The sequence below is a fragment of the Sapajus apella genome, unplaced genomic scaffold (genome assembly GCF_009761245.1).
Source record: "Sapajus apella isolate SASKATOON/1434 unplaced genomic scaffold, GSC_monkey_1.0 scaffold53, whole genome shotgun sequence".
NCBI classification, from domain to species: Eukaryota; Metazoa; Chordata; class Mammalia; order Primates; family Cebidae; genus Sapajus; species Sapajus apella.
The window spans coordinates 13,993,842-14,014,100 of NW_022436993.1; the positions used below are offsets into that span (position 1 = coordinate 13,993,842).

Sequence of the window (20,259 nt, forward strand, 5' to 3'; positions counted from 1 at the left end):
TGAGACGGAGTTTCACTCATGTTACCCAGGCTGGAGTGCAATGGCGCAACCTCCGCCTCCTGGGTTCACGCAATTCTCCTGCCTCAGCCTCCTGAGTAGCTGGGATTACAGGCACGCGCCACCACATCCAGCTAATTTTTTGTATTTTTAGTAGAGACGGGGTTTCACTATGTTGACCAGGATGGTCTCGATCTCTTGACTTTGATCCACCCGCCTCGGCCTCCCAAAGTGCTGGGATTACAGGCTTGAGCCACCGCGCCCGGCCCGAAAACAATATTTTAACAAGTCCTACTGCAGCCGAAAGTGGTAGCCCCAGAACTGTGGTTTCCAGTTTGCTTTTTAGCCCATCTTTTAGTTTTTGCCCAAACAGTGGACATTTATCATAAGGGGCCTTGGATGAGTCACATGTCCCTTCAGTCTGTCTTTATAAGCCGCCTTCCATGAGAGACTTTTACAAGCTCTTAAAATGGAGGCAGCTGACCTTCTTCCTCCTGCAGGTCCAAGGAAACCAGGTATGGGGAAGTCTGCCTCTCCACTGGCCACCGCGCCACTGTGCTGCAGCCTGGGTGACAGTGTGAGATTCCATCTCAAAAAAAAAAAAATTAGGGAAAAATGAATGCATAGAGAGCAAGTTCTGTAGACTGGGAAGTACAGAAACGGGTGGGGTCCCAGTGTGGGTGCTGTACCGGAGGAGGAGCCCCTGTGCCACCTGCTGTGTGGTGTGGGAAGACTCTCTGGAGCAGAGAGATGAGAGCTGATTCCTGCAGGATGGGCCGGACCTCGCTGGGGAAGAAGGAAGGGAAAGGCGTACTGGGCCGAGGGAACAGCATGAGCAGAGGCACAGAGGTCTGAAACATCGTGGTACCTGTCGGGCATTATCAGGCATGGGCAGAGATGACATTGGCACCCAGGCCTTCTGTTTCCTGGTCTTGTGTTCTAGTCAGAATGGAATTTATCCCAGCTTTCTGGAAGAAGCTGGTCCCGTTATTTTACTTACAATATCATCTTCCCTTATTTATTTATTTTTCTTATTTTTGGAACATATTAGCAATTCTCAAGACATCTTGCTGGAAGTATCTGGGGTGAAAACCAAACCATACACAGGGTCTTAAAACGTTCCATTTACAGCCAGGGGCAGTGGCTCACTCCTTTCATCCCAGCACTTTGGAAGGCTGAGGCAAGAGATCTTCAGAGGGCAACCACGTTGCAGGCAGAAAGCCTAGCCTGTGCAAAGGCCCTGGGGTCGGGGAGGACCTCAGATTCTTAGTGTCCTGTGCATTGAATACTGAGCTGGAGTGCAGTGGTGTCATCTCGGCTCACTGCAACCTCCACCCACCGGGTTCAAGCAGTTCTCCTGCCTCAGCCTCCAGAGCAGCTGGGATTACAGGCACGTGTCACTATGCCAGCTGATTTCTGTATTTTTAGTAGAGACGGGGTTTCACCATGTTGCTAGGCTGATATCAAACTGCAGACCTCCAGTGATCCACTCACCTTGGTCTCAAACGTGCTGGGATTCCAGGCGTGATACACCACGCCCGGCTCTTTCATTTATTTTTTACTTTTCCTATATTCAGAGCAAGGTAACAAAAAAATAAAGTTAATGGAAATTTATTTTCCGGCTGGAGATTCTTGGAGGAAAAACAGGCCAAAGTTCCTCAGGTGGTCAGTATTCTAAGGCAGATTCACGAGGCTTCCCTATAGCCACAGGTGTGGGCTTTGTGGAAAGGGATTTTTGTTTTCCCTGTGTGCAAAATGTGCAGTTTGAAGCCCCAGAAAGGGGATGGAAGCCACTTGTGTGTGTTCTCTCTTTCCTTTTCGGAGGTCTGAGCATGTGCTCAGAGGAGCAAGCATTCTTAGACCGTGATGTAGGCAGATTTTGTTTCTCATCCACAGCCTTTTGCACACATGTCACACGGCATCAGCCACCCGGGGAAATGTAGCGAGGTCACTCGAGTCTGTTCCACGTGAGTTTACACTGTAAAGTGATTACAGGACTGTCTGCTCCAGGAGGATGGGCAGACATTGGAAACGGAGAGGAGGGGAAAAGAAAGAGTAGATTCTTCAGCTCAGTTGTTCTGTGGCTTCACCCCACTCTTCCAAGACTAACCTTCAAGACATGGCCTTCGGGGCTGTCCCTAGCCTCATGGCTTTGCACTCACAGGACACTAAGATGCCGGGTCCTCCCCGACCCCAGGGCCTTTGCACAGGCCAGTCTGCCTGGAAAGTGGTTGCCCTGTGAGGATCTCTTGCCTCAGCCTTCCAAAGTGCTGGGATTAAAGGCATGAGCCACTGCCCCTGGCCCTAAGTTTAACATTTTAAGACACTGTGTATGGTTCGCTTTTCACCCCAGATACTTCCAGCAAGATGTTGTAAAGACTGCTAACATGTTCTAAAGTGTGCTTTGAGTCCTTCAGGAAAAAAGACAGGAGTCTGGTGAAAAGGCGATTCAGGACAAGAAGGAGGGTTAGGATGACATTTTCATTTCAGTGCACTCTGGGAAGCAGCAGGTCCCAATCCCTTCACTTTCCAGTTCCCATTTCCCCCCTCACATCACACAGGATCCACTGCTGACTTGGTGTCCCCCACATAGCGCCTTTGGGTTCTTGAATACTGTAAAGCGAATAACAAAGTGAAGCTGACCGGGCGCCATGGCTCACGCCTGTAATCCCAACCTTTGGAAGACCGAGGCGGGCAGATCGCCTGAGGTCAGGAGTTTGAGACAAGCCTGACCACCATGGTGAAACCCCATCTCTACTAAAAATCCAAAATTTAGCCGGGTGTGGTGGCTCACACCTGTAATCGCAGCTACTCAGGAGGCTGAGACTGGAGAATCACTTGAACCCAGGAGGTGGAGGTTACAGTGAGCCAAGATTGTGACACTGCACTCCAGCCTGGGTTACAGAGCAAGACTTTGTCTCAAAAAAATAAAAATTTTAAAAAAATGAAAAAAGTGAAAGTTCGTTTATCCACAAACCAGTATGTTCTGCTCCATATATACCTTCCACCCAAAAAAACACCCTCTGCAAAATGCAAGCCCCTAACCAATTTGTCTCTATTTTCCTCAGGGGGCACTTAAACTGGCTTCAACTAGATCGAAGAGTATTGGAACACGACTTCCCTAAAAAGTCAGGACCCGTGGTTCTATACTTTTGTGTCAGGTATGTACACCTGGTGTCCACACTTTTGCTTCTTTGTGTTCTCTATCAGAAAACTCTGGGAGGGCAGAGTGATTCCGAGGAATCTGGACACCCTCTGTCCAGAAAAGAACAGAGGAAAGGGCGCTCAAGTTTGTCTTGGATCTTCGCCGGTGATAAAGGTTGTAGCAGAGCTGGCGTGCCTCACAGATGGAAACGCAAGGTGCGAGGGCGCAGGGTGTGTCTGTGAGTGTGCAAGGACATGTGTGTTGTGTATTTGCACTAGGATGTGGGTGTGGAATGACAAGAGAAAACTTTTTTCTGCATTTTTGGGGAGGCTCATGCATCTCCAACAATAAGTCTCTATAGCATAGGCCATGGGATTCTTTTTTGGTGGTAATTTGAAATGATGTAAAAAAAGCCTTTGTATTCTTTCCTTTTTGAAGGGATGCCACTTGAATCTCTTGAAATGTGGGGAGTTTATCCCAAATAGCAGTAGTCAAAACCCAGCAGCAAACCAAAGGCCCATATGCATTTCCTGGCAAGGGAGGATACAGCTTAATAACATTGCAGAAACAATGGGCATTTTTCTATTCATCAATCTAGTCTAAAAAATTTTGTGCTTGCAGAGGGAACTATTTGCGGGATATAGTGATTTAAAGAGTTAATATTTGCAGCAGGTTTATGAAGACAGCAGGACTTGTAACTTCTGTTTGCAAAAGGTTGTGAAAAGCCAGAGGCTGGGAAAGTCGGCGGTTCAGGGGCAGTCTGATTTGGTAGCAAAGTCAGAATCTGAGCCCTCAATCCAGCAGCTCCTAAACACCCAGTCTATGAAGCCACCAGATTCTTTCTTTCTAGAACCTTGACTGCAACACAGTTGCAGAAGCATTGAGGTCTTGATGCCTTAGTCTCTACATGGACTCTAATACCTGTGCCCAACCCATACACCCTGTTCTTTTAAAATACGCTAACAGAAATTCAGGAGCGAGATACAAATGATAGGCAATTCTGTCATTCCTAAAGAGCATGATCAGGAATGCAGCTCCAGACATAGCCATCCTTAAGCCACACAACGCATCAGAAGAGCTTAAAACAAGAGTTAAAGGGTCCACTTAACAGGCTCAAGTGTATGACTTTTCCTCAGCTGGCCGAGTAAATTTCAACTTGATGTTAATTCGTTTTTGATTTGTTTAACAGCTGTGAACATATTCAGTCTCATCTTAGCTATTTCCATTACTAATGGGAATGATTTCAATGCCATATTCTCTTTAATGGTGTATACAGTTTCTCAGATTAATGGAAAAGCAACCATATAAAACAAAGAGTAACAATTCCGCTGGGAGGGGCAGGTGGTATCAGGTGGGACTTCTGTGGAAGCAGGTCATTAACCTGTCATCGCAGGTGGGTGAGTGCATTTACCATATATCAGGCACTCTCTGCCTCCCTGGTGGTTTTCACCAACATGAGCCAAGAAGAGGAAATCCTGGGCTTGGCTGCATAGTGGGTGTTTTTTCCAAGTGTCTGAGTTATTTGTGGGAGTGCTTGCAGGAGAGCTTGGGGCATCTTGACACTGATGGTGGAAGTATTGGTCTCTGAGATCCACAGATCTTTCCAAATCATACCAAGCCTGTCTTGTCTGCATGAAAGCAGGTAGCCCAGCATTGCAGAGGTGAAATAGGTGCTAGCAATAGAATCAGGGAATGGGATGGCTGAAGACCCAGATACAGCATGCACTTCTGATCCACAGCCATCCTAGATGCTTCCACCATCACCACCCTTTTTCCTAATTGGACAAAGCAGGAACCTCACAGAACACTCATTAGAGAGAAAACTTCCAAATCTGCAGTTAGGGACAGCCATTCTCCACTATGTTGTTATACGTACCGTCTAGCAGAACGCTTCTCCTCCTCTAGCTCCTATGGAGGCAGATCTTTCTGGAAGGTGTCACGTTCCAGTTACCTCCTGCAGAGCCCTACTGGAGTACTTCAAACTCAGCAGGTCCAAAGCCAAATTCATTATCTCTGTCTCCTCCCTTAACCTTCCACAGTCACATCAAATCTATGGTATCCTCATCCACTCAGTCACACAGGCTGCACATCTTCAAGTCTTCATTCCTCTTCCTTGAATTTTGTTTGTTTGTTTGTTTGTTTGGTTTTTGAGACGGAGTCTCGCTCTGTTGCCCAGGCCAGAGTGCAGGGGTGCGATCTTGGCTCACTGCAATCTCTGCCTCCTGGGTTCAACTGATTCTCCTGCCTCAGTCTCCCAAGTAGCTAGGATTACAGGTGCCTACCACCACACCCAGCTACTTTTTGTATTTTCAGCAGAGATGGGGTTTCACCATGTTGGTCAGGCTGGTCTTAAACTGACCTCAGGTGATCCACCCACCTCGGCCTCCCAACCTAGATTTTGTTTTTGTTTTTGTTTTGTAGCCAGCAAAAGCCAACCTAGAATTTTTATGGGCATTAATTCTCTGCTGCTGCTTACAAAATCTCCCTCTGCACTGCCCTCTCCTCTTTGTTACCTGAACTCAGGCCCTCACCTGTCCGTCGACCTATTGCCGCAGCCTCCAAGGGTAGGGTGGAGGGTGTCACTGGGGTCCCAGCCACAGAGGGTCCTGGCACCCTCACTGTCCTGAGTTCTCACTTCTCAGCTAGTCGAGCAGTGTAGTAACAAAAAAACAGTCATTCTGTTTTCTCCAAGAGAAGAGGCAGATTCTCTATATAAGTTAATTTCATCTTTTTACCTTGCTTTTCGTCCTGGGAAGAATTCTCTGTTTATAACCCAACACCTGCCTAGGGATGCTCACAGGCAGTTTTCTCCAAAGGAGCGGTAAGAGAATCATCTTCGTCAAAAGCCCAGAACTTGGAATAGCTTCAGTCCATAAAAGAGCTTCTGTCCAGCTGGTACCTTTCCTGTGTGTTTCTAAACAGCAGCATGGTTAGGCTCTGAGCAGCCTCCACGCTCCAGCCGTGACTCCTGTGGATCTTGATGCAGTCTGGCTCCCAGGTTCCTCAAATCCTTTCTCCTTTGGTATAAATGTCTGTATATTAGATCTACGTACCACATGTCCAGGTGGCAAAGCAGAATCGAACCACCTGATGAAAGAGAGCCATGGGAGACCAGGCATGGTGGCTCACACCTGTAATTCCAGCACTTTGGGAGGCCAAGGCAGGTGGATCGCCCGAAGTCAGGAGGTGAAGACCAGCCTGGCCAACATGGTCAAAACACTTCTCTACTAAAAATGCAAAGATTACCCGGGCATGGTGGCATGTGCCTGTAGTCTCAGGTACTTGGGAGGCTAAGGCAGGAGAATCACTTGAACCCGGGAGGTGGAAGGGAAGTTACAGTGAGCCAAGATCGTGACGCTGCACTCCAGACTGGGCGACAGAGTGAGACTCCATCTCAGTCATAATAATCATAATAATAATTATCCAAAAAGGATAAAGGTTGGAGAGACAGGCACTATCCAGTGCTCATCACCTGTCCATTGCTAAGGGTGATTGTTAATCTTTGCAGCAACCCTTGAAGCAGGTCTGATTATTCCTAATTAAAGAGAAGGAGATGGGATCCCGGGATGATCCCTAAATTCTTCCCCAGCATGGCTAATAAGTTACGGAGGCAAGATGAGATCTCATCTGTTCGGTTATGTCTGCCCTCCCCACTGCACGGCATCCGTCTACACAGGGGAAAAGTGACAACCTCACTGTGGCCAGCGATCTCCACTGCTCCCTCTGCAGGCAGGCCAGGAGCAGCCAAGTCAAAGGCGGTGACCCCAGCCCTCCTTGTCACCCACACTTTGCAGAACCAGTGTCCGCCTGCAGAGATGGTGTTCAGGACAGGCGCACACCAGCACCAGGGACAGAGCCTGCCTGGTTCCGGCACTACCCAACCCAGAGCTCCCCTGGCAGAGCACCCCTGCATGGGGACAACCACAGTCACAGGTCTTGGCAGGCCGCCACTCTGAAGGGATATACTGGATCTCTTGGAAATGTCTCATAGAGGAGGAAGAGCCATCTCAAACGGTAAAGCAAGGATTTTCAGGAGCCGAAACATCTGCTGTTGGTCCCCCTTAAGAGGATCTTGCCATTTTCTGCATTTTCGGACACAGCGGACACCCACGGGAAGGTGTGCTTTGTTGAACTGTGCTCTTCCCTCTCCTAGAAAGAAAACTCCAGGGTCCACTTGCACCATGTCATCACCCTGAGCTGTGTCACACTGACACTGACACTGACGAACCCAAGTTCACCATCATCCCAGCTGTGGAGTGCAGCAGCTTTCTCACCGCTCCTCCTGCGCCGTTTCTGCACCATCATCCACGCCCTCATTTCTGGCCTCACAGATGTCCCTTGAGATGTCCTTTGGTAGAAGCACTGCTCTAGGAGCCAAGGACAAGGCAGTGAACAAAACTGATAAACCCTGTTCTCAGGCAATTTCACATCCATTTCCTCTAGCTTCTGAGATCCTATCAGCCCTGCCTGTTTTTTTGTTTGTTTGTTTGTTTGCCAATTCAGTGCAAATCCATTGTGCACCCTTCCAGCCACTTCTTGGCCCTGGACCACAACTTCCTTTACTGCTCACACACACACTCTCTCTCCCTTTCTCTCTCTCTCTTACACACACACCCTCCCAGGGTTGGACAGGTCCTGCCACACACACACCTTTTATTTCTACCTATGAGCTTCTGAGTGTGGTCAGGAAAAGGTTGACGCAACTTCAGGTTGGTTCATGGTCATTGTGATGAATCCCACACAGATCATCAGTGTTTCTAGCCAGGTCTGCCCGGGTGCCCGCTCAGGATCTCTGTTCCCCACTCTGGTTTTACCTCTTGCTGCAGGCTCCAGATACTCAAGGCTTTTGCTCTAAGACAATGGTGCTGCTTATGTTTCTGCAGAGAAAACAACAGCCAGCAGCACGGAGCTCCTAGTCCTCCTTCTTTACCCACAGACTTAATTATATCTGTAATTGTGTTTTTGTGGGCTCCCAATCCACCCACTGCACACCCACAAATGCATGAGCATCTCAGAGGAAGACCCTTAGCCCATCAGCCAGCACTCACCCATGCACGTGGGCCTCAATTCCAGCCCCTTCTGCCACCTCACTTGAGCTTTTCCCTCCAGCCTTTCCTCTTTTTCTCTATCTTAAGCGTGTCCTTTTCCATGGATTCCTCCCCTTCGTGATCACCTCCCAATCTAATCAAATAAAACACCCTCTGTGACGCACAGCCACCTCCAGCCAGTGCCCTCTGCTGCGCCTTCTGCTCTGCCCACAGCAGCGGCCGAGAAATGGGTCTGTACTTACTGTCACCCGCTCCCCACAGGCCTCACCTTCCTCGTTCCATGGCCATCCAGCTCCTGGTACCATCATACCCCTGGTCACTGGAAGTCTCTTGCCCCTGGTTCCCTGGCTGTGCTTCTGCCCTGCTCCAAAGTGGCCTCTGTGGCTCTGGCCTCAATTGAACGTGCTCCCCTTCAGTTCCCCCTGGCTCTGTGGCACTGCACTGTCCTGGGCCGCCTCCTGTTTGTCCACTCTGTCCCTGGCTCGGGGCAGGTTCCCCGCTCTGCTCTGCTGTCCCTTGAGCCCTGGTGTCCACGAGGTTGTGTCTTGCTTGTGTTCTCTCCCTGCACCTTCCCCAGGTGTGATTTCACCCCCACCCACGGCTGCCAGCACAGTCTCTGCTGGAGACACTCCATCCTCTGCCCCAGCCCTGACCTCTCTCCCGAGCTCCAGCCGTCTGTGCTGATTGGCATTTCCACACAGATGCAGCCAGAATGTAATGACACCATTGTCTTTTTGCCTCTAAATTTGCTCCCATTTTGGTGTCACCTCCTTGTCTTTGTGATAGGCACCACCACCCATGCAGCCTCCCAAGCCAGAGACTTGGGAGTCAACTTTGACCTCACCGCTCCCTCCCACCTGCCTCCCCCTGTTCTCTCAGTCACAACTCCCTTTTATTCCTGCATCTTAAACAGCTCCGTGTCCATCCCTTACTCTCCGTACTCAGCCTAACATGTAATTAGGGCTTCCATAAACTTCTGGACTCAAGATCTCCTTCTTCATCTCTGCATCTGACCTTGATCCCTTCCAAACTCCCCCATATGAAGACACTGAGCATCTTTCTAAATTCTCATCTGATCCTTGCCCATAATTTTTTTCCAGCTTCCCAATATCCCCCAAAAAGGATATTTTTAGTGTATGTTGTGTGATGCGACTTCTGCTTACCTGTCTAGCCTCACCTCTTCCCCCTCCCTCACCACACTCCTCCTCCCACATACACGTGTTATAAGCAGCCAGTGGTCAATACACGACCAAGACCACATTCAACTGCAAACCGTTGTTTAGTGCTGTAAGGCTTGGGAGCAATGTCTCTCTGATATCGTTCGCCGGGCAAGCTTTAGAAATAGGTCAAGAAAAAATAGAAGGAAAATATACACACCCCAGGAAGTCTGTGTCGCGCGCGTGTGTGTGTGTGTGTGTGTGTGTGTGGGGGGTCTTTTTATAGGCACAACACTGTGCTCAGAATGAAGCCTTCATGCCTGGACTATTCTTTAATTGCTTGTTCTTCTACCAAGTGTCCCTGTAGCTCTGATCATCTAAACTCCTTATAAGAAAATAAACAGAGATTAGATATGCCTCTTCAAACTTTTGAGCTTCACAGACAATAAACTGAAACAAGCAGTAGAAAGATAAGAAAGGAGAAGCCTGATCGGGGAGGAAAGACTTTCAGCCAAGTCCATGGACAAGATTCTTGGTGTCTTCCCGGCTGGTGGAGACAGCAGCTGCTCCTTCCTGTCACTCGCAATAACAATGATGGCATGGATCTAAAATGAGGTTCCTGCTAACCAGAACTTGCTATATTTCAGCTGGGTGTCCCAGTTAAGATTTTAGAGCCATTGAGATTCTAGGCATCAGAGCCTTGGCTGCAGAAACTCACAGCTTATTGCTCTTATTATTGTGGTTCTTATTTGCCACCAAGGGTAGGCGTTTTAAATGTGACATTTGTGTTGATTACAAAATGAAATCACTGGTCCATTTAATTAACACTTGCTGTAAATATTCAGTGATTCCCAAGTGCCCAGGGTTGGATGGGAAAGGGAAAGGGAGAGCAGGAGGGGTTGGAGGAGGAGACCTGGCTGATGTCATCTGGCTGGGCCCTTGCCATCTGACCGGGCAGCGTTCAGTCTGTTGCAATCAGAGGCTTTCACATGTCAAAGAAGGGGACAGGACCCCCCGAGGCTTCAGAGGCTGTTTAATATTTAATAAGCTCAAACACAAACACAGAGCACCTACTTATTTCTCCTTCAGGCTCTCTGATAAAATATTCTCAGGTCCGGGTCATCTGAGCTCGCTTGGATGGAAGGTTGCTTGTGGAGTTCAGGAGCCCTCAGCGAGGTCTGCAGTCTGTCCAGTGTTCCTTTCAACTCAGATGGACGCCCTAAGATTCAGTCCTGCTAAATGTGCCCCAAAAAACAGTTTAAAGTGTGGTTCTGATTATGATTCAGCTGTGGTGAGGCCAGCAGATGAGGAGAGGACAGACGTTGAAAAGATTGTCACTCATTCCCAGGAGGAGGGGCAGCACCGCGCCACGCGGGGCCACATGGGAGGCACCGGGGTTAGTCAGGAGGCAGGGGAGCCAGGGAACAATTGGGCAAGAGCCTTTTTTGTGGTTTCTGTGGGGAGGAATGGGCAAGGCCGGGAGAACAGGCTTGGGATTGGCTAGTTTAAATAATTTCAGCCGGCTCTGCAGCATGGGGGCTGCCCCTGGTTGTCTGGTACGTGTCCCCCGGGTGGTGAGGGTGGGGGAATAGTGGCCCTGGGTGTGAGAGCTGAGAGGTGGAAGAAGGGGGGGATCCTGGGTCCATGGTGACATGTGGAAGTCTTGCTTTCTGAAAATTGGCTAACCCCAGCCCCAGCAGTGCCTCCAGGCCCAGCAAGGCCACAGATGTTCAAGCGTCATAAAGACATGGTCAATACATAGCCAGACTCGGAACTGTCTGTGCAGACCCTCTGAATCTGAGACACAGCCTTCATTTCCCTGGTTACCCAGAGACCTGGAATGTTCTTTGTGAACTCTGGAAGCACTCCCTGCCCGACGCTGGTAATTAAGGAAATGCAACATCGCCACCTACTGCTGAGGCTCTCCTGAAAAATCAGAAAAAGAACCCACCTTTTTTTTTTTTTTTTTTTTGAGACAGAGTCTTGCTCTGTCACCCGGGCTAGAGTGCAGTGGTGCAATCTCAGCTGACTGCAGCCTCCGCCTCCTGAGTTCAAGCGATTCTCCTGCCTTAGCCTCCCAAGTAGCTGGGCTAATTTTTGTATTTTTAGTAGAGACAAGGTTTCACCATGTTGACCAGGCTGGTCTCGAACTCCTGACCTCAAATGATCTGCCTGCCTCAGCCTCCCAAAGTGCTGGGATTACAGGCATGAGCCACTACGCCCAGCCAAAAACAGGATTTTAAAAAAAGAAGAAGAGGCTGGTCTGTAATCCCAGTACTTTAGGAGGTCAAGGTGGGAGGATTACTTGAGCTCAGGAGTTCAAGACCAGCCTAGGCAACATAGAGAGACCCCATCTCGACAGAAAATAAAAAAGTAGTCAGCAAGGTGGCTTATACCTGTAGTCCCAGCTATTTGGAAGGCTGAGGCAGAAGGATCACTTGAGCCCAGGAGGTCTAGGCTGCAGTGAGGTGTGATTGCACATTGCCCTCCAGCCTGAGTGACAGAGCAAGACCCCATGTCAAAAAAAAGAAGAAGAAGAAAAGGTTGACTTTGAATCCAAACCATGAGCCCTCCCCATCTCCCCAAAAGGCTCTTGTCCTGGTGCCCCAGCGTGCACCGTGCCTCTCTGGGCATGCGGGTGGAGATGTCTGAGCTCTTTCTCTGCAGCCATTTTTGACTCAGCAGCTCCCTGGCGTGGAGGGAAAGTTCGGATGAGCTCAGCCCCCTCCCCTAACTGAACAATGATACGACAGGCCCGGGACTCACGGTTTTCCAGCCTGTCATCTTGGCGATCAAAGTTAACCGGAAACTGCTTTCCACTTCTGTCGAAAGGAGATGGTTTTTTTCTTCATCTCAGAATATGCCTGTTATTTCCTGTACCTTCTCTGCCCCTATATGGCCAGACAACATGGAGCTTGGTGGAAATTAATGCGGTCGCAGAGATGTAGGATTAGCCACCTTATTTCAGTTTTATATTATTTTAGAGTTGAAAAGGGGAGTGTTATATTTTGTTAATATTCTATTTCAGGTGGAAATTAAGGTGGAAGAGACAGGATGTCTTTACTCTTTAATTCTCTAGAACTAAAGCAAATGAGTTTTTTTTAAAGAAACATATGGCATTACTTTGAAAATTAAGTTATTTCAGACCCTATATGAATTTAGACTCAAAATCGTTATTAGATTTTGAAGGCAGCTGCCAACTTCAGGCCTCTGTTAGTATTCCGGCGTTAGGATTGCTTTCTCTCTTCTTTCCCTCCCCTTTCTCTCCCTTTTCTCCCTCTTCCTTACTTTTCTTCCTTTAGTTTCTTTTGTTATTCTGATGACCCTTTGCCAAAGGCATTTTGCAAAGGACGTAAATTTATTTATTTTTAAGATAGAGTTTTGCTCTTGTTGCCCAGGCTGGAGTGCAATGGCGCAATCTCGGCAGCTAGCCAGGCTGGTTTTGAACTCTTGATCTCAGGTGATCCCACTCCCTCGGTCTCACAAGGTGCTGGATTCCCCACGCCCGGCCAATGATGGATAAATCCTTTTATCTTTGACCGTACCTAAAGGGTAATGCTACCTTTGAGCTTTCCTTTCTGAAAAGACACGTGAAGTCCCGCATCTACAGTGTAGAAACTCCCCTCCTCTTCCATTTCACACTGGAATCTAAAAGTATCATTTGAACTTGGAAATTCGACATTGTTGCCCGTTAGGTGATTATATTGATTAAAAGAAGTGATTTTAATGAATTACTACAAATAGAACTTACGAAGCTAAAGGTATCCTTTGTTTGCCTTGTACGACGTTGGCTTCTTGTTTTTGCTGCTGTTGTTTAAATTGGAGTTCGTTTCTAATATATAAAAACCAGTGGGGTTCTTAGATAGAGAACCACTTCTTTCACAGTCTGAAAAACAGAAGCCCAACAAGGTGACGTGACTTGCCCTAAGTCACACAGAGCTGGGGACTCCACCGCTGCTCTCTGACTCCCTCCAGAGGATTCTGGCCATCAGCTTTTAATGCTGTTCTAGAAAACTGTAGTACTTTTTTCTTCCCATTTCACCTCCCTCACCTTCTGCCTCTTCTGGTAAACCGAGTTTCCAAGAGCCCCAGGTACTCAGCACCTTCCTAATCCACCCAGCTCAGAACCTCCTTCTCTCTAAGATGCTGCATTTCAACCCTTCTCCCCTCTTCACCTCAATTCCTCATCCTTCAGTGCAGCTAGTCATTAGACAGTACAAGTGCACTGTCTCATTAAAGAATTTAATAAACTCCAAAGTCAATATTATAAAGGCACATTTAGTGTAAACTTATATAATGTCAGCATGTTTCATCTTGAAAAAAAAGCTCCAGATGAAATCCAGCTCTCATTTGGCTTCATATGCATTAATATCACTTAGCTTAGCATAGCTCTCCAAATGTACAGAAATCAAATCACAGCTCACCACCTTTGGGAGTAGCAGTAACCATTTCAAAGAAAGCTGTGATTAGCAGAAGAAATTATCTTTTTTTTTCTTTTTAAATTTATTTATTATACTTTAAGTTCTGGGGTAGATGTGCAGAATGTGCAGGTTTGTCACGTAGGTAAACATGTGCCATGGTGGTTTGCTGTACCCATCACCCCTTCATCTACATTAGGTATTTCTCCTAATGCTGTCGCTCCCCAGTCCCCCCTCACCTTCAGCTATCCCTTCCCTCGTCCCCACCAGTGGCTCACATCTATAACCTCAGCATTTCGGGAGGCTGAGGTGGGCAAATGATTTGGGCCTCGCCTGAGCAACAAAGCCAGACTCCATCTCTACAAACAAACAAAAAAAAGCCGAGTGTGGTGATAAGCACCTGTGGTCTCAGCTACTCAGGAAGCTGAGGCAGGAAGATTGCTTGAGCCCAGGAGGTTGAGGCTACAGTGAGCCATGATCACACCACTGCACTCCAGCCTGGGCAACAGAGCAAGGCCCTGTCTCTCTTAAAAAAAAAAAAAAAAAAAAAAAAAAAGTAAAGAAAATCCAACTCAATGACAATTTAGAAAAGACAAGAAATGTGATAAAAAACAAATAACAAATTAATTATGTAAAATTAGAAAGCAAATAGGACAATGAAAGTGGAAGGTCTGTTTTAGAATCTGCTGTTACAGGTTGGTGGCAGGCCTGATTCTTTGGCTATGGTGAGGCCCATCAGGGCATGGCAGTCCTAACCCACTATCACAACTCAAAAAACACTGTCTTCCACAGGGGATCACAGGGAAACCACTGATGATGCTTTTTCCTTTGTTTCTTTAGGATGGGGAGGTTCAGCTTTCACTGCAAGTCATGGAGCTTGAGAGAGCTGCATGTTTTCTGCACCTGCTGTTTCTGTGGTTCATGCATCGTTTTTCTCTTTCAGGTTCTATATAGAAAGCATTTCGTACTTGAAGGACAATGCTACCATTGAGCTTTTCTTTCTGAACGCGAAGTCCTGCATCTACAAGGTAGGAACTCCCTCCTCCCTCAGTTTCCCACTGAAATTCAAAAGGATCATTTGAAGCTGACAATTCCAAAGTGTTGCCCCTTAGGCCATTTCATTGATTAGGAGAAGTCATTTATAAATCACTTGCTATACATGAATGGAACGTTATGAAGCTAACCGGCACCATTTAATAATGAGATTCCTTTGATCCGTGGCTGTTTCTGGCTCTGTGGAGATGTTTCCTAACCTTATTTTAAAGGTCTCCTGATTTTAAAGGTTTCTTTGTCAACTGAGACAAAGGGGAAAAACTTAGACAAGCATGACAAGCATACTAGTCGACTTAGGTCTTGCAGTATGAGTGAGCTTCTTGTAACCAAATATGTGTGTATTTGACCATTTTTCGATGGTCTAGCAGCATCTTTCAAAGGGATGCTCTTGTCACTTTCAGTGAGACAGTTTCTTTTTAAAAAAAAATTGTAAAGTGCACCTAAATTTACTCTCTTACACATTTTTACAATTTTTTTATATTTCCATAGGTTTTGGGGGGACAGATGGTATTCAGTTACATGAGTAAGTTCTCTAGCGTGACTTGTGAGAATTGGGTGCTCCGTTCACTTGGCATTATATACTGAACTCGATTTGTGGTCTCGGCCATTTTTAAGTGTACAGATCAGTGGCATTCAGGACATTCACAATGTTGTACAACCATCACACCATCATTCACCTAGGAACTCTTTTCATCTGCAAAACTAAAGCTCTATACTCAATAAACAACTCCCCTTCCCCGCTGTCCTCAGCCCCTGGCAACCACTACTTTTGTCTCTATGAATTTAACCACTCTAGTACTTCACATAAGTGGAATCATGCAGTATTTGTCCTTTTGTGTCTGGCTTACTTCACTCAGTATAATGGCCTCAAGGTTCATCCATATTGTCCGGGCGCAGTGGCTCACACCTGTAATCCCAGCACTTTGGGAGGCCAAGGCCAGCGGATCACCAGAGATCAGGAGTTTGTGACCAGCCTGGCCAACTTGGTGAAACCTCATTTCTATTAAAAATACAAAAATTAGCCAGACATGGTGGTACGTGCCTGTAATCCCAGCTACTGGGGAGGCTGAGGCAGGAGAATCACTTGAAACCAGGAGATGTAGGTGCAGTGAGCTGAGATCGTGCCATTGCACTCTAGCCTATGCCAAAAAAAAAAAAAAAAAAAGATTCATCCGTATTATAGCACGTGTCACAATTTCCTTCGTGGATTTGTTTTGTTTTGTTTTGTTTTGTTTTGTTTTGTTTTGTTTTGTTTTTTAAATTTTTTAAGACAGGGTCTCTCTGTCATCCCGGCTAGAGTTCAGTGGGGCGATCTTGGCTTTCTGCAATGTCCAACTCCCAGACTCAAGTGATCCTCCCACCTCAGCCTTCTAAGTAGCTGGGACTACAGGTGTGAGCCACCATATCCGTCTAATTTTATTTCTTTGTAGAGACAGGGTTTCGCCATGTTGCCAAGGCTGGTCTCAAACTCCTGGGCTCAGGTGATCTGCCTGCCTTAGCTTCCCAAAGTGCTGGGATTACAGATGTGAGCCACCATGCTTGGCTGCCTTCCTTTTTAAGGTTGTGTAATATTTCATTATATTAAAGCAGGAGCAGCAGGAAACAAACCTCTTGAACACTGAACTGAGGAAGGAAGTGGCTTTTTATTTGGCCAGGAGCTGCAGAAGGCTACATCCTTATTCACTGAGCTCCCTGAGAAGGAGCGTCTTTCCCTTTTTAAGGGCTTACAACTCTGAAGGGGGATCAGAGGTGAAACTGTGTTATTGTCCATTGGCCGGGTAGCTGACCTCACAGTCTTTGGCTTTATTGATTTGCTAATTCATATGCAGTGCCTGAGGGAATAGGCAGGGGAGGGGGCTTACAGAGACAAGACAAAGGCAGTAAATCATTAGTTGGCAGAGGTGTTTCCAGGAGGAGGTCTGGGTCATGTAAATGTGGAGGCTGTGACCCAGTGCCAGGCTCTGGCTGGTAGGAATAACATTCTTTGCAACACTTCAAGGTTTATAGATAGTATAGACGCTGGGAACTGAAAAGGGGGTTATCTTCCCAGTCCTTGGGCCTTATGATAGCGTGGTCAGTGGCGTTAGCAAGTCACTTGACCACGGATTCCAGTTCCTTGGTATTTTATCACTCTTTAACCTCCTTCTCATCCGGAGGGAGGAAGCCGAGGCCTGCGAGGAGGGAGATGGGGAGGGTCTCCCCTCTCAGTATGTGTAGATCACCTTTTGTTAATGCAATCATCCATCAAAAGACACGGATTATTTCTACCTTTTGACTATCACGGATAGTGCTGTTATGAACATGGATGCCTAAATATCTCCTCGAGACCCTCTTCCCAGTTGTTCGGGGTATACACCTATAAGTGGTATTGCCAGATCATAGGGTAGTTCTGTTTTTCCTTTTCTGAGGCGCCATCCCTGCCGTTTTCCGTAGCAGCTGTACCATTTTACATTTCTACCGGCAGTGCACAGCGGCTCCAGTTTCTCCACTTCCTCACCAACATTTGTTATTTTCTATTTTGTTTTATTAAATTAATAGCCATCCCAACGGCTGTGAGCTGTATCTCATTGTGGTTTTGATTTGCATTTCCCTGATGACTAGTGATGTGGAGCATATTTCCACATGCTGATTGGCCATTTGTGTATCTTCTTTGGAAAAAAGTCCGTTCAAGAGATGATTCCTAATTGAGAGCGCCAGCCTCTTGCCCTGTATCCAATTGCTTCATAAGCTCGTAGTGTCTCCTTTTATGGGATAACCCGAAATGCCTGCACCTTTTTCCAGCACACACTGCCTCCCTGGAAAGACAGACTTGTAGAATACCACCCAGAGTAGGAGCTGCGACTAAAAGAACTTTTTTTTTTTGCGACACAGTCTCGCTCTGTCGCCCAGGCTGGAGTGCAGTGGCGCAGACTTGGCTCACTGCAGCCTCTGCCTCCCAGGTTCAAGTGATTCTCCCACCTCAGCCCCCAAAGTAACTGGGATTACAGGTGTGCACCACCAGACCTGGCTAGTTTTTGTAATTTTAGTAGAGATGGGGTTTTGCCATGTTGTCCAGGCTGGTCTTGAACTCCTGACCTCAAGTAATCCACCCACCTTAGGCTCCCAAAGTGCTGGGATTACAGGTGTGAGCCACCACGCCCGGCCTTAAAAGAACATTTTAAAAAGGAAACACCCACTCCACTGGCTGCTCCCAGCCTGCCCATCATGTCTCATGAATGCAGCCTCCGTCACACCCTCTTAGGGCTGCTCATTTACAGTAACAGGTGTGTAGGCTTGTCCCTGAGTGCTCTGTGTGAACTGTGTAACTGAATCTGCACACCACCTTTTGAGACAGACAGTGCTTTTTTTTGTTTGTTTTTGAGAGTAAATTTTGTGTAAGTTTATTGATAGTAATAATTTGGAGGCCAAAATGCATTTTACCTTCAAATAAATCAAATAATACTATACCTAGGATTCCCTCTTATTCTAAAAATTTAACAAGAAGCAGAAGAGTTTGAGGTATATACCAGCTGATTAATGTAGGGGCACAGAAAGCAAATTAGCAGATGTTTTTCTGAATTCACAGCTTAAGTTCCACCTCTTACCTGGGTAAAATGTCAGGGACTCGTCTGAAGTCCTGAAGTGTGAGGATTAGTTACAATAAGAGTTCTATACAGAATTTAGGGGTAGTGTATTCAGTCAGGGAAAATTCCACATAGACAAAACAGAGAACTTTCAAATGAAGATTTGATGGGTTCAGCCATTCCTGTGATCTCAGTAAGGAATTTTCCCTTGGTTATCAGGATGTTAATGGAAGATTAAATAATTATTTTAAAAAACAAATAAATGTAAAACCCAGAATGTCCTGCATTTTCTAAAAGGTGTTTTTTTATTATTGTTATACTTTAAGTCCTGGGATCCATGTGCAGAACGTGAAGGTTTGTTACATAGGTTAACATGTGCCATGGTGGTTTGCTGCACCCATCGACCCAAGAGATAGATGCTGCTTTTTATCCCTCTTTACCCAATGAGGAAGATGAAGCAAGGTCGCCTACCTGACGAATGGGCAGGCTATGGAGCGCAGTGGAGGGAGGTTCTCCTTGTACACCTGTCTGTGAGGTGTTCGATGGGTGGGTTCAACGGAGTCTAGGGAGATAGCGCTGCCTGGATTTTAAAATTTAATTAACTCAGGCTTTGGGGATTGCAAAAACCCATTAACACACACAAGAGTTGGAATGACTGCACAGCATAGTTCCACCAAGTAAAAATATTCAAAATAACGGAGGCCCTGGTAATGATCAAATTCAGTTCTGTGATAAGACCTCATTTTAGGACAGGTAGCTGCGCCAGGACTAAAACTGGGCTCAAACCCAGCACACTCTGGGACGGTATTTTGGGGTTTTGCCGAATGGAGGAAAAAGATACCAAATGCAGTTCCAGGTACTTGCAAATTCCTTCCTCTCTCTAAGATCCCATTGTCTCATTATAAACTGGAAATAATAATACTGAGCTTGCATACAGATTGTAAGAGGATCTGGTGTTTTAAAAAATGAATGTGAAAGCGCTTTGAAACAAAGTTCGGAAATGCAAGATGAGCAGTCGCCACCAGGTGGCAGCCTTGGGCAGCGAAGTAAATGAATGGGAAGGCTGAACCCACGAAATCACTCTCCAGCAGGACATGTAAAAAATTGCCCCAAAGCCTCCTTGGGCAGACGACTGGGAAAAGGGAGAGGAGTTGTTCAGTTCTGTCTTGTCCCAGATGCTGAGCTGGCACTGAAGGCTTCTGAACATCCTGCACGTTGAGGACTTTGGGATTCAGGGAAAATTAAAAGAATGAATGTCAGAACTAAATACTACAGATTCAGTAAGTGGATGACACCTTTGTAGCCAGCCATATTTAGGACCAAGGTCCCGACAGCATCAGCCCACATGCTGAATGTCACCCCAGAACCCAGCTCTCTCTTCTCAAAATCTTTCTTTGGGCTTTGCGCACAAATGAGCGCAAATAACCAAGGGACAGCTTTTTGCGTTTCTTTTTTTTTGAGATGTAGTTTTGCTCTTGTTGCCCAGGCTGGAGTGCAATGGCCTGATCTCAGCTCACCGCATCGTCCACCTCCTGGGTTCAAGTGGTTCTCCTGCCTCAGCCTCCTGAGTAGCTGGGATCACAGGCGTGCACATGCCCAGCTAATTTTGTATTTTTGGTAGAGATGGGGTTTCTCCGTGTTGGTCAGGCTGGCCTTGAACTCCCAACCTCAGGTGATTCTCCCGCCTCTGCCTCCCAAAGTGCTGGGATTACAGGCATGAGCCACCATGCTCGGCCAACTTCTTTCAAGTTGATATAGGAGACCAAGTTGCATCCCAAGGCCCCCGTCTCCCTCCCATGATCAAGGATAATGTTTTCATTTGCACAAACTGGCACTTAACGTTTATTTTTAAATTTATATATATATATATATATATAT

The 20,259-nt window shown here is 46.8% G+C and overlaps 1 protein-coding gene across 13 annotated transcripts in view; it reads left to right on the forward strand.

Annotated features, from left to right (window-relative positions):
- The window catches only part of FRMD4A (FERM domain containing 4A), a 672,294-nt gene that overhangs the window by 516,359 nt on the left and 135,676 nt on the right, over positions 1-20,259 (forward strand). For all 13 annotated transcript variants that reach the window (XM_032244155.1, XM_032244153.1, XM_032244154.1 and 10 more), the window contains 2 exons: positions 3,066-3,158; positions 14,709-14,793. In XM_032244155.1, coding sequence (XP_032100046.1) covers positions 3,066-3,158; positions 14,709-14,793 — 178 coding nt within the window. The remainder of the gene's footprint in view (positions 1-3,065; positions 3,159-14,708; positions 14,794-20,259) is intronic.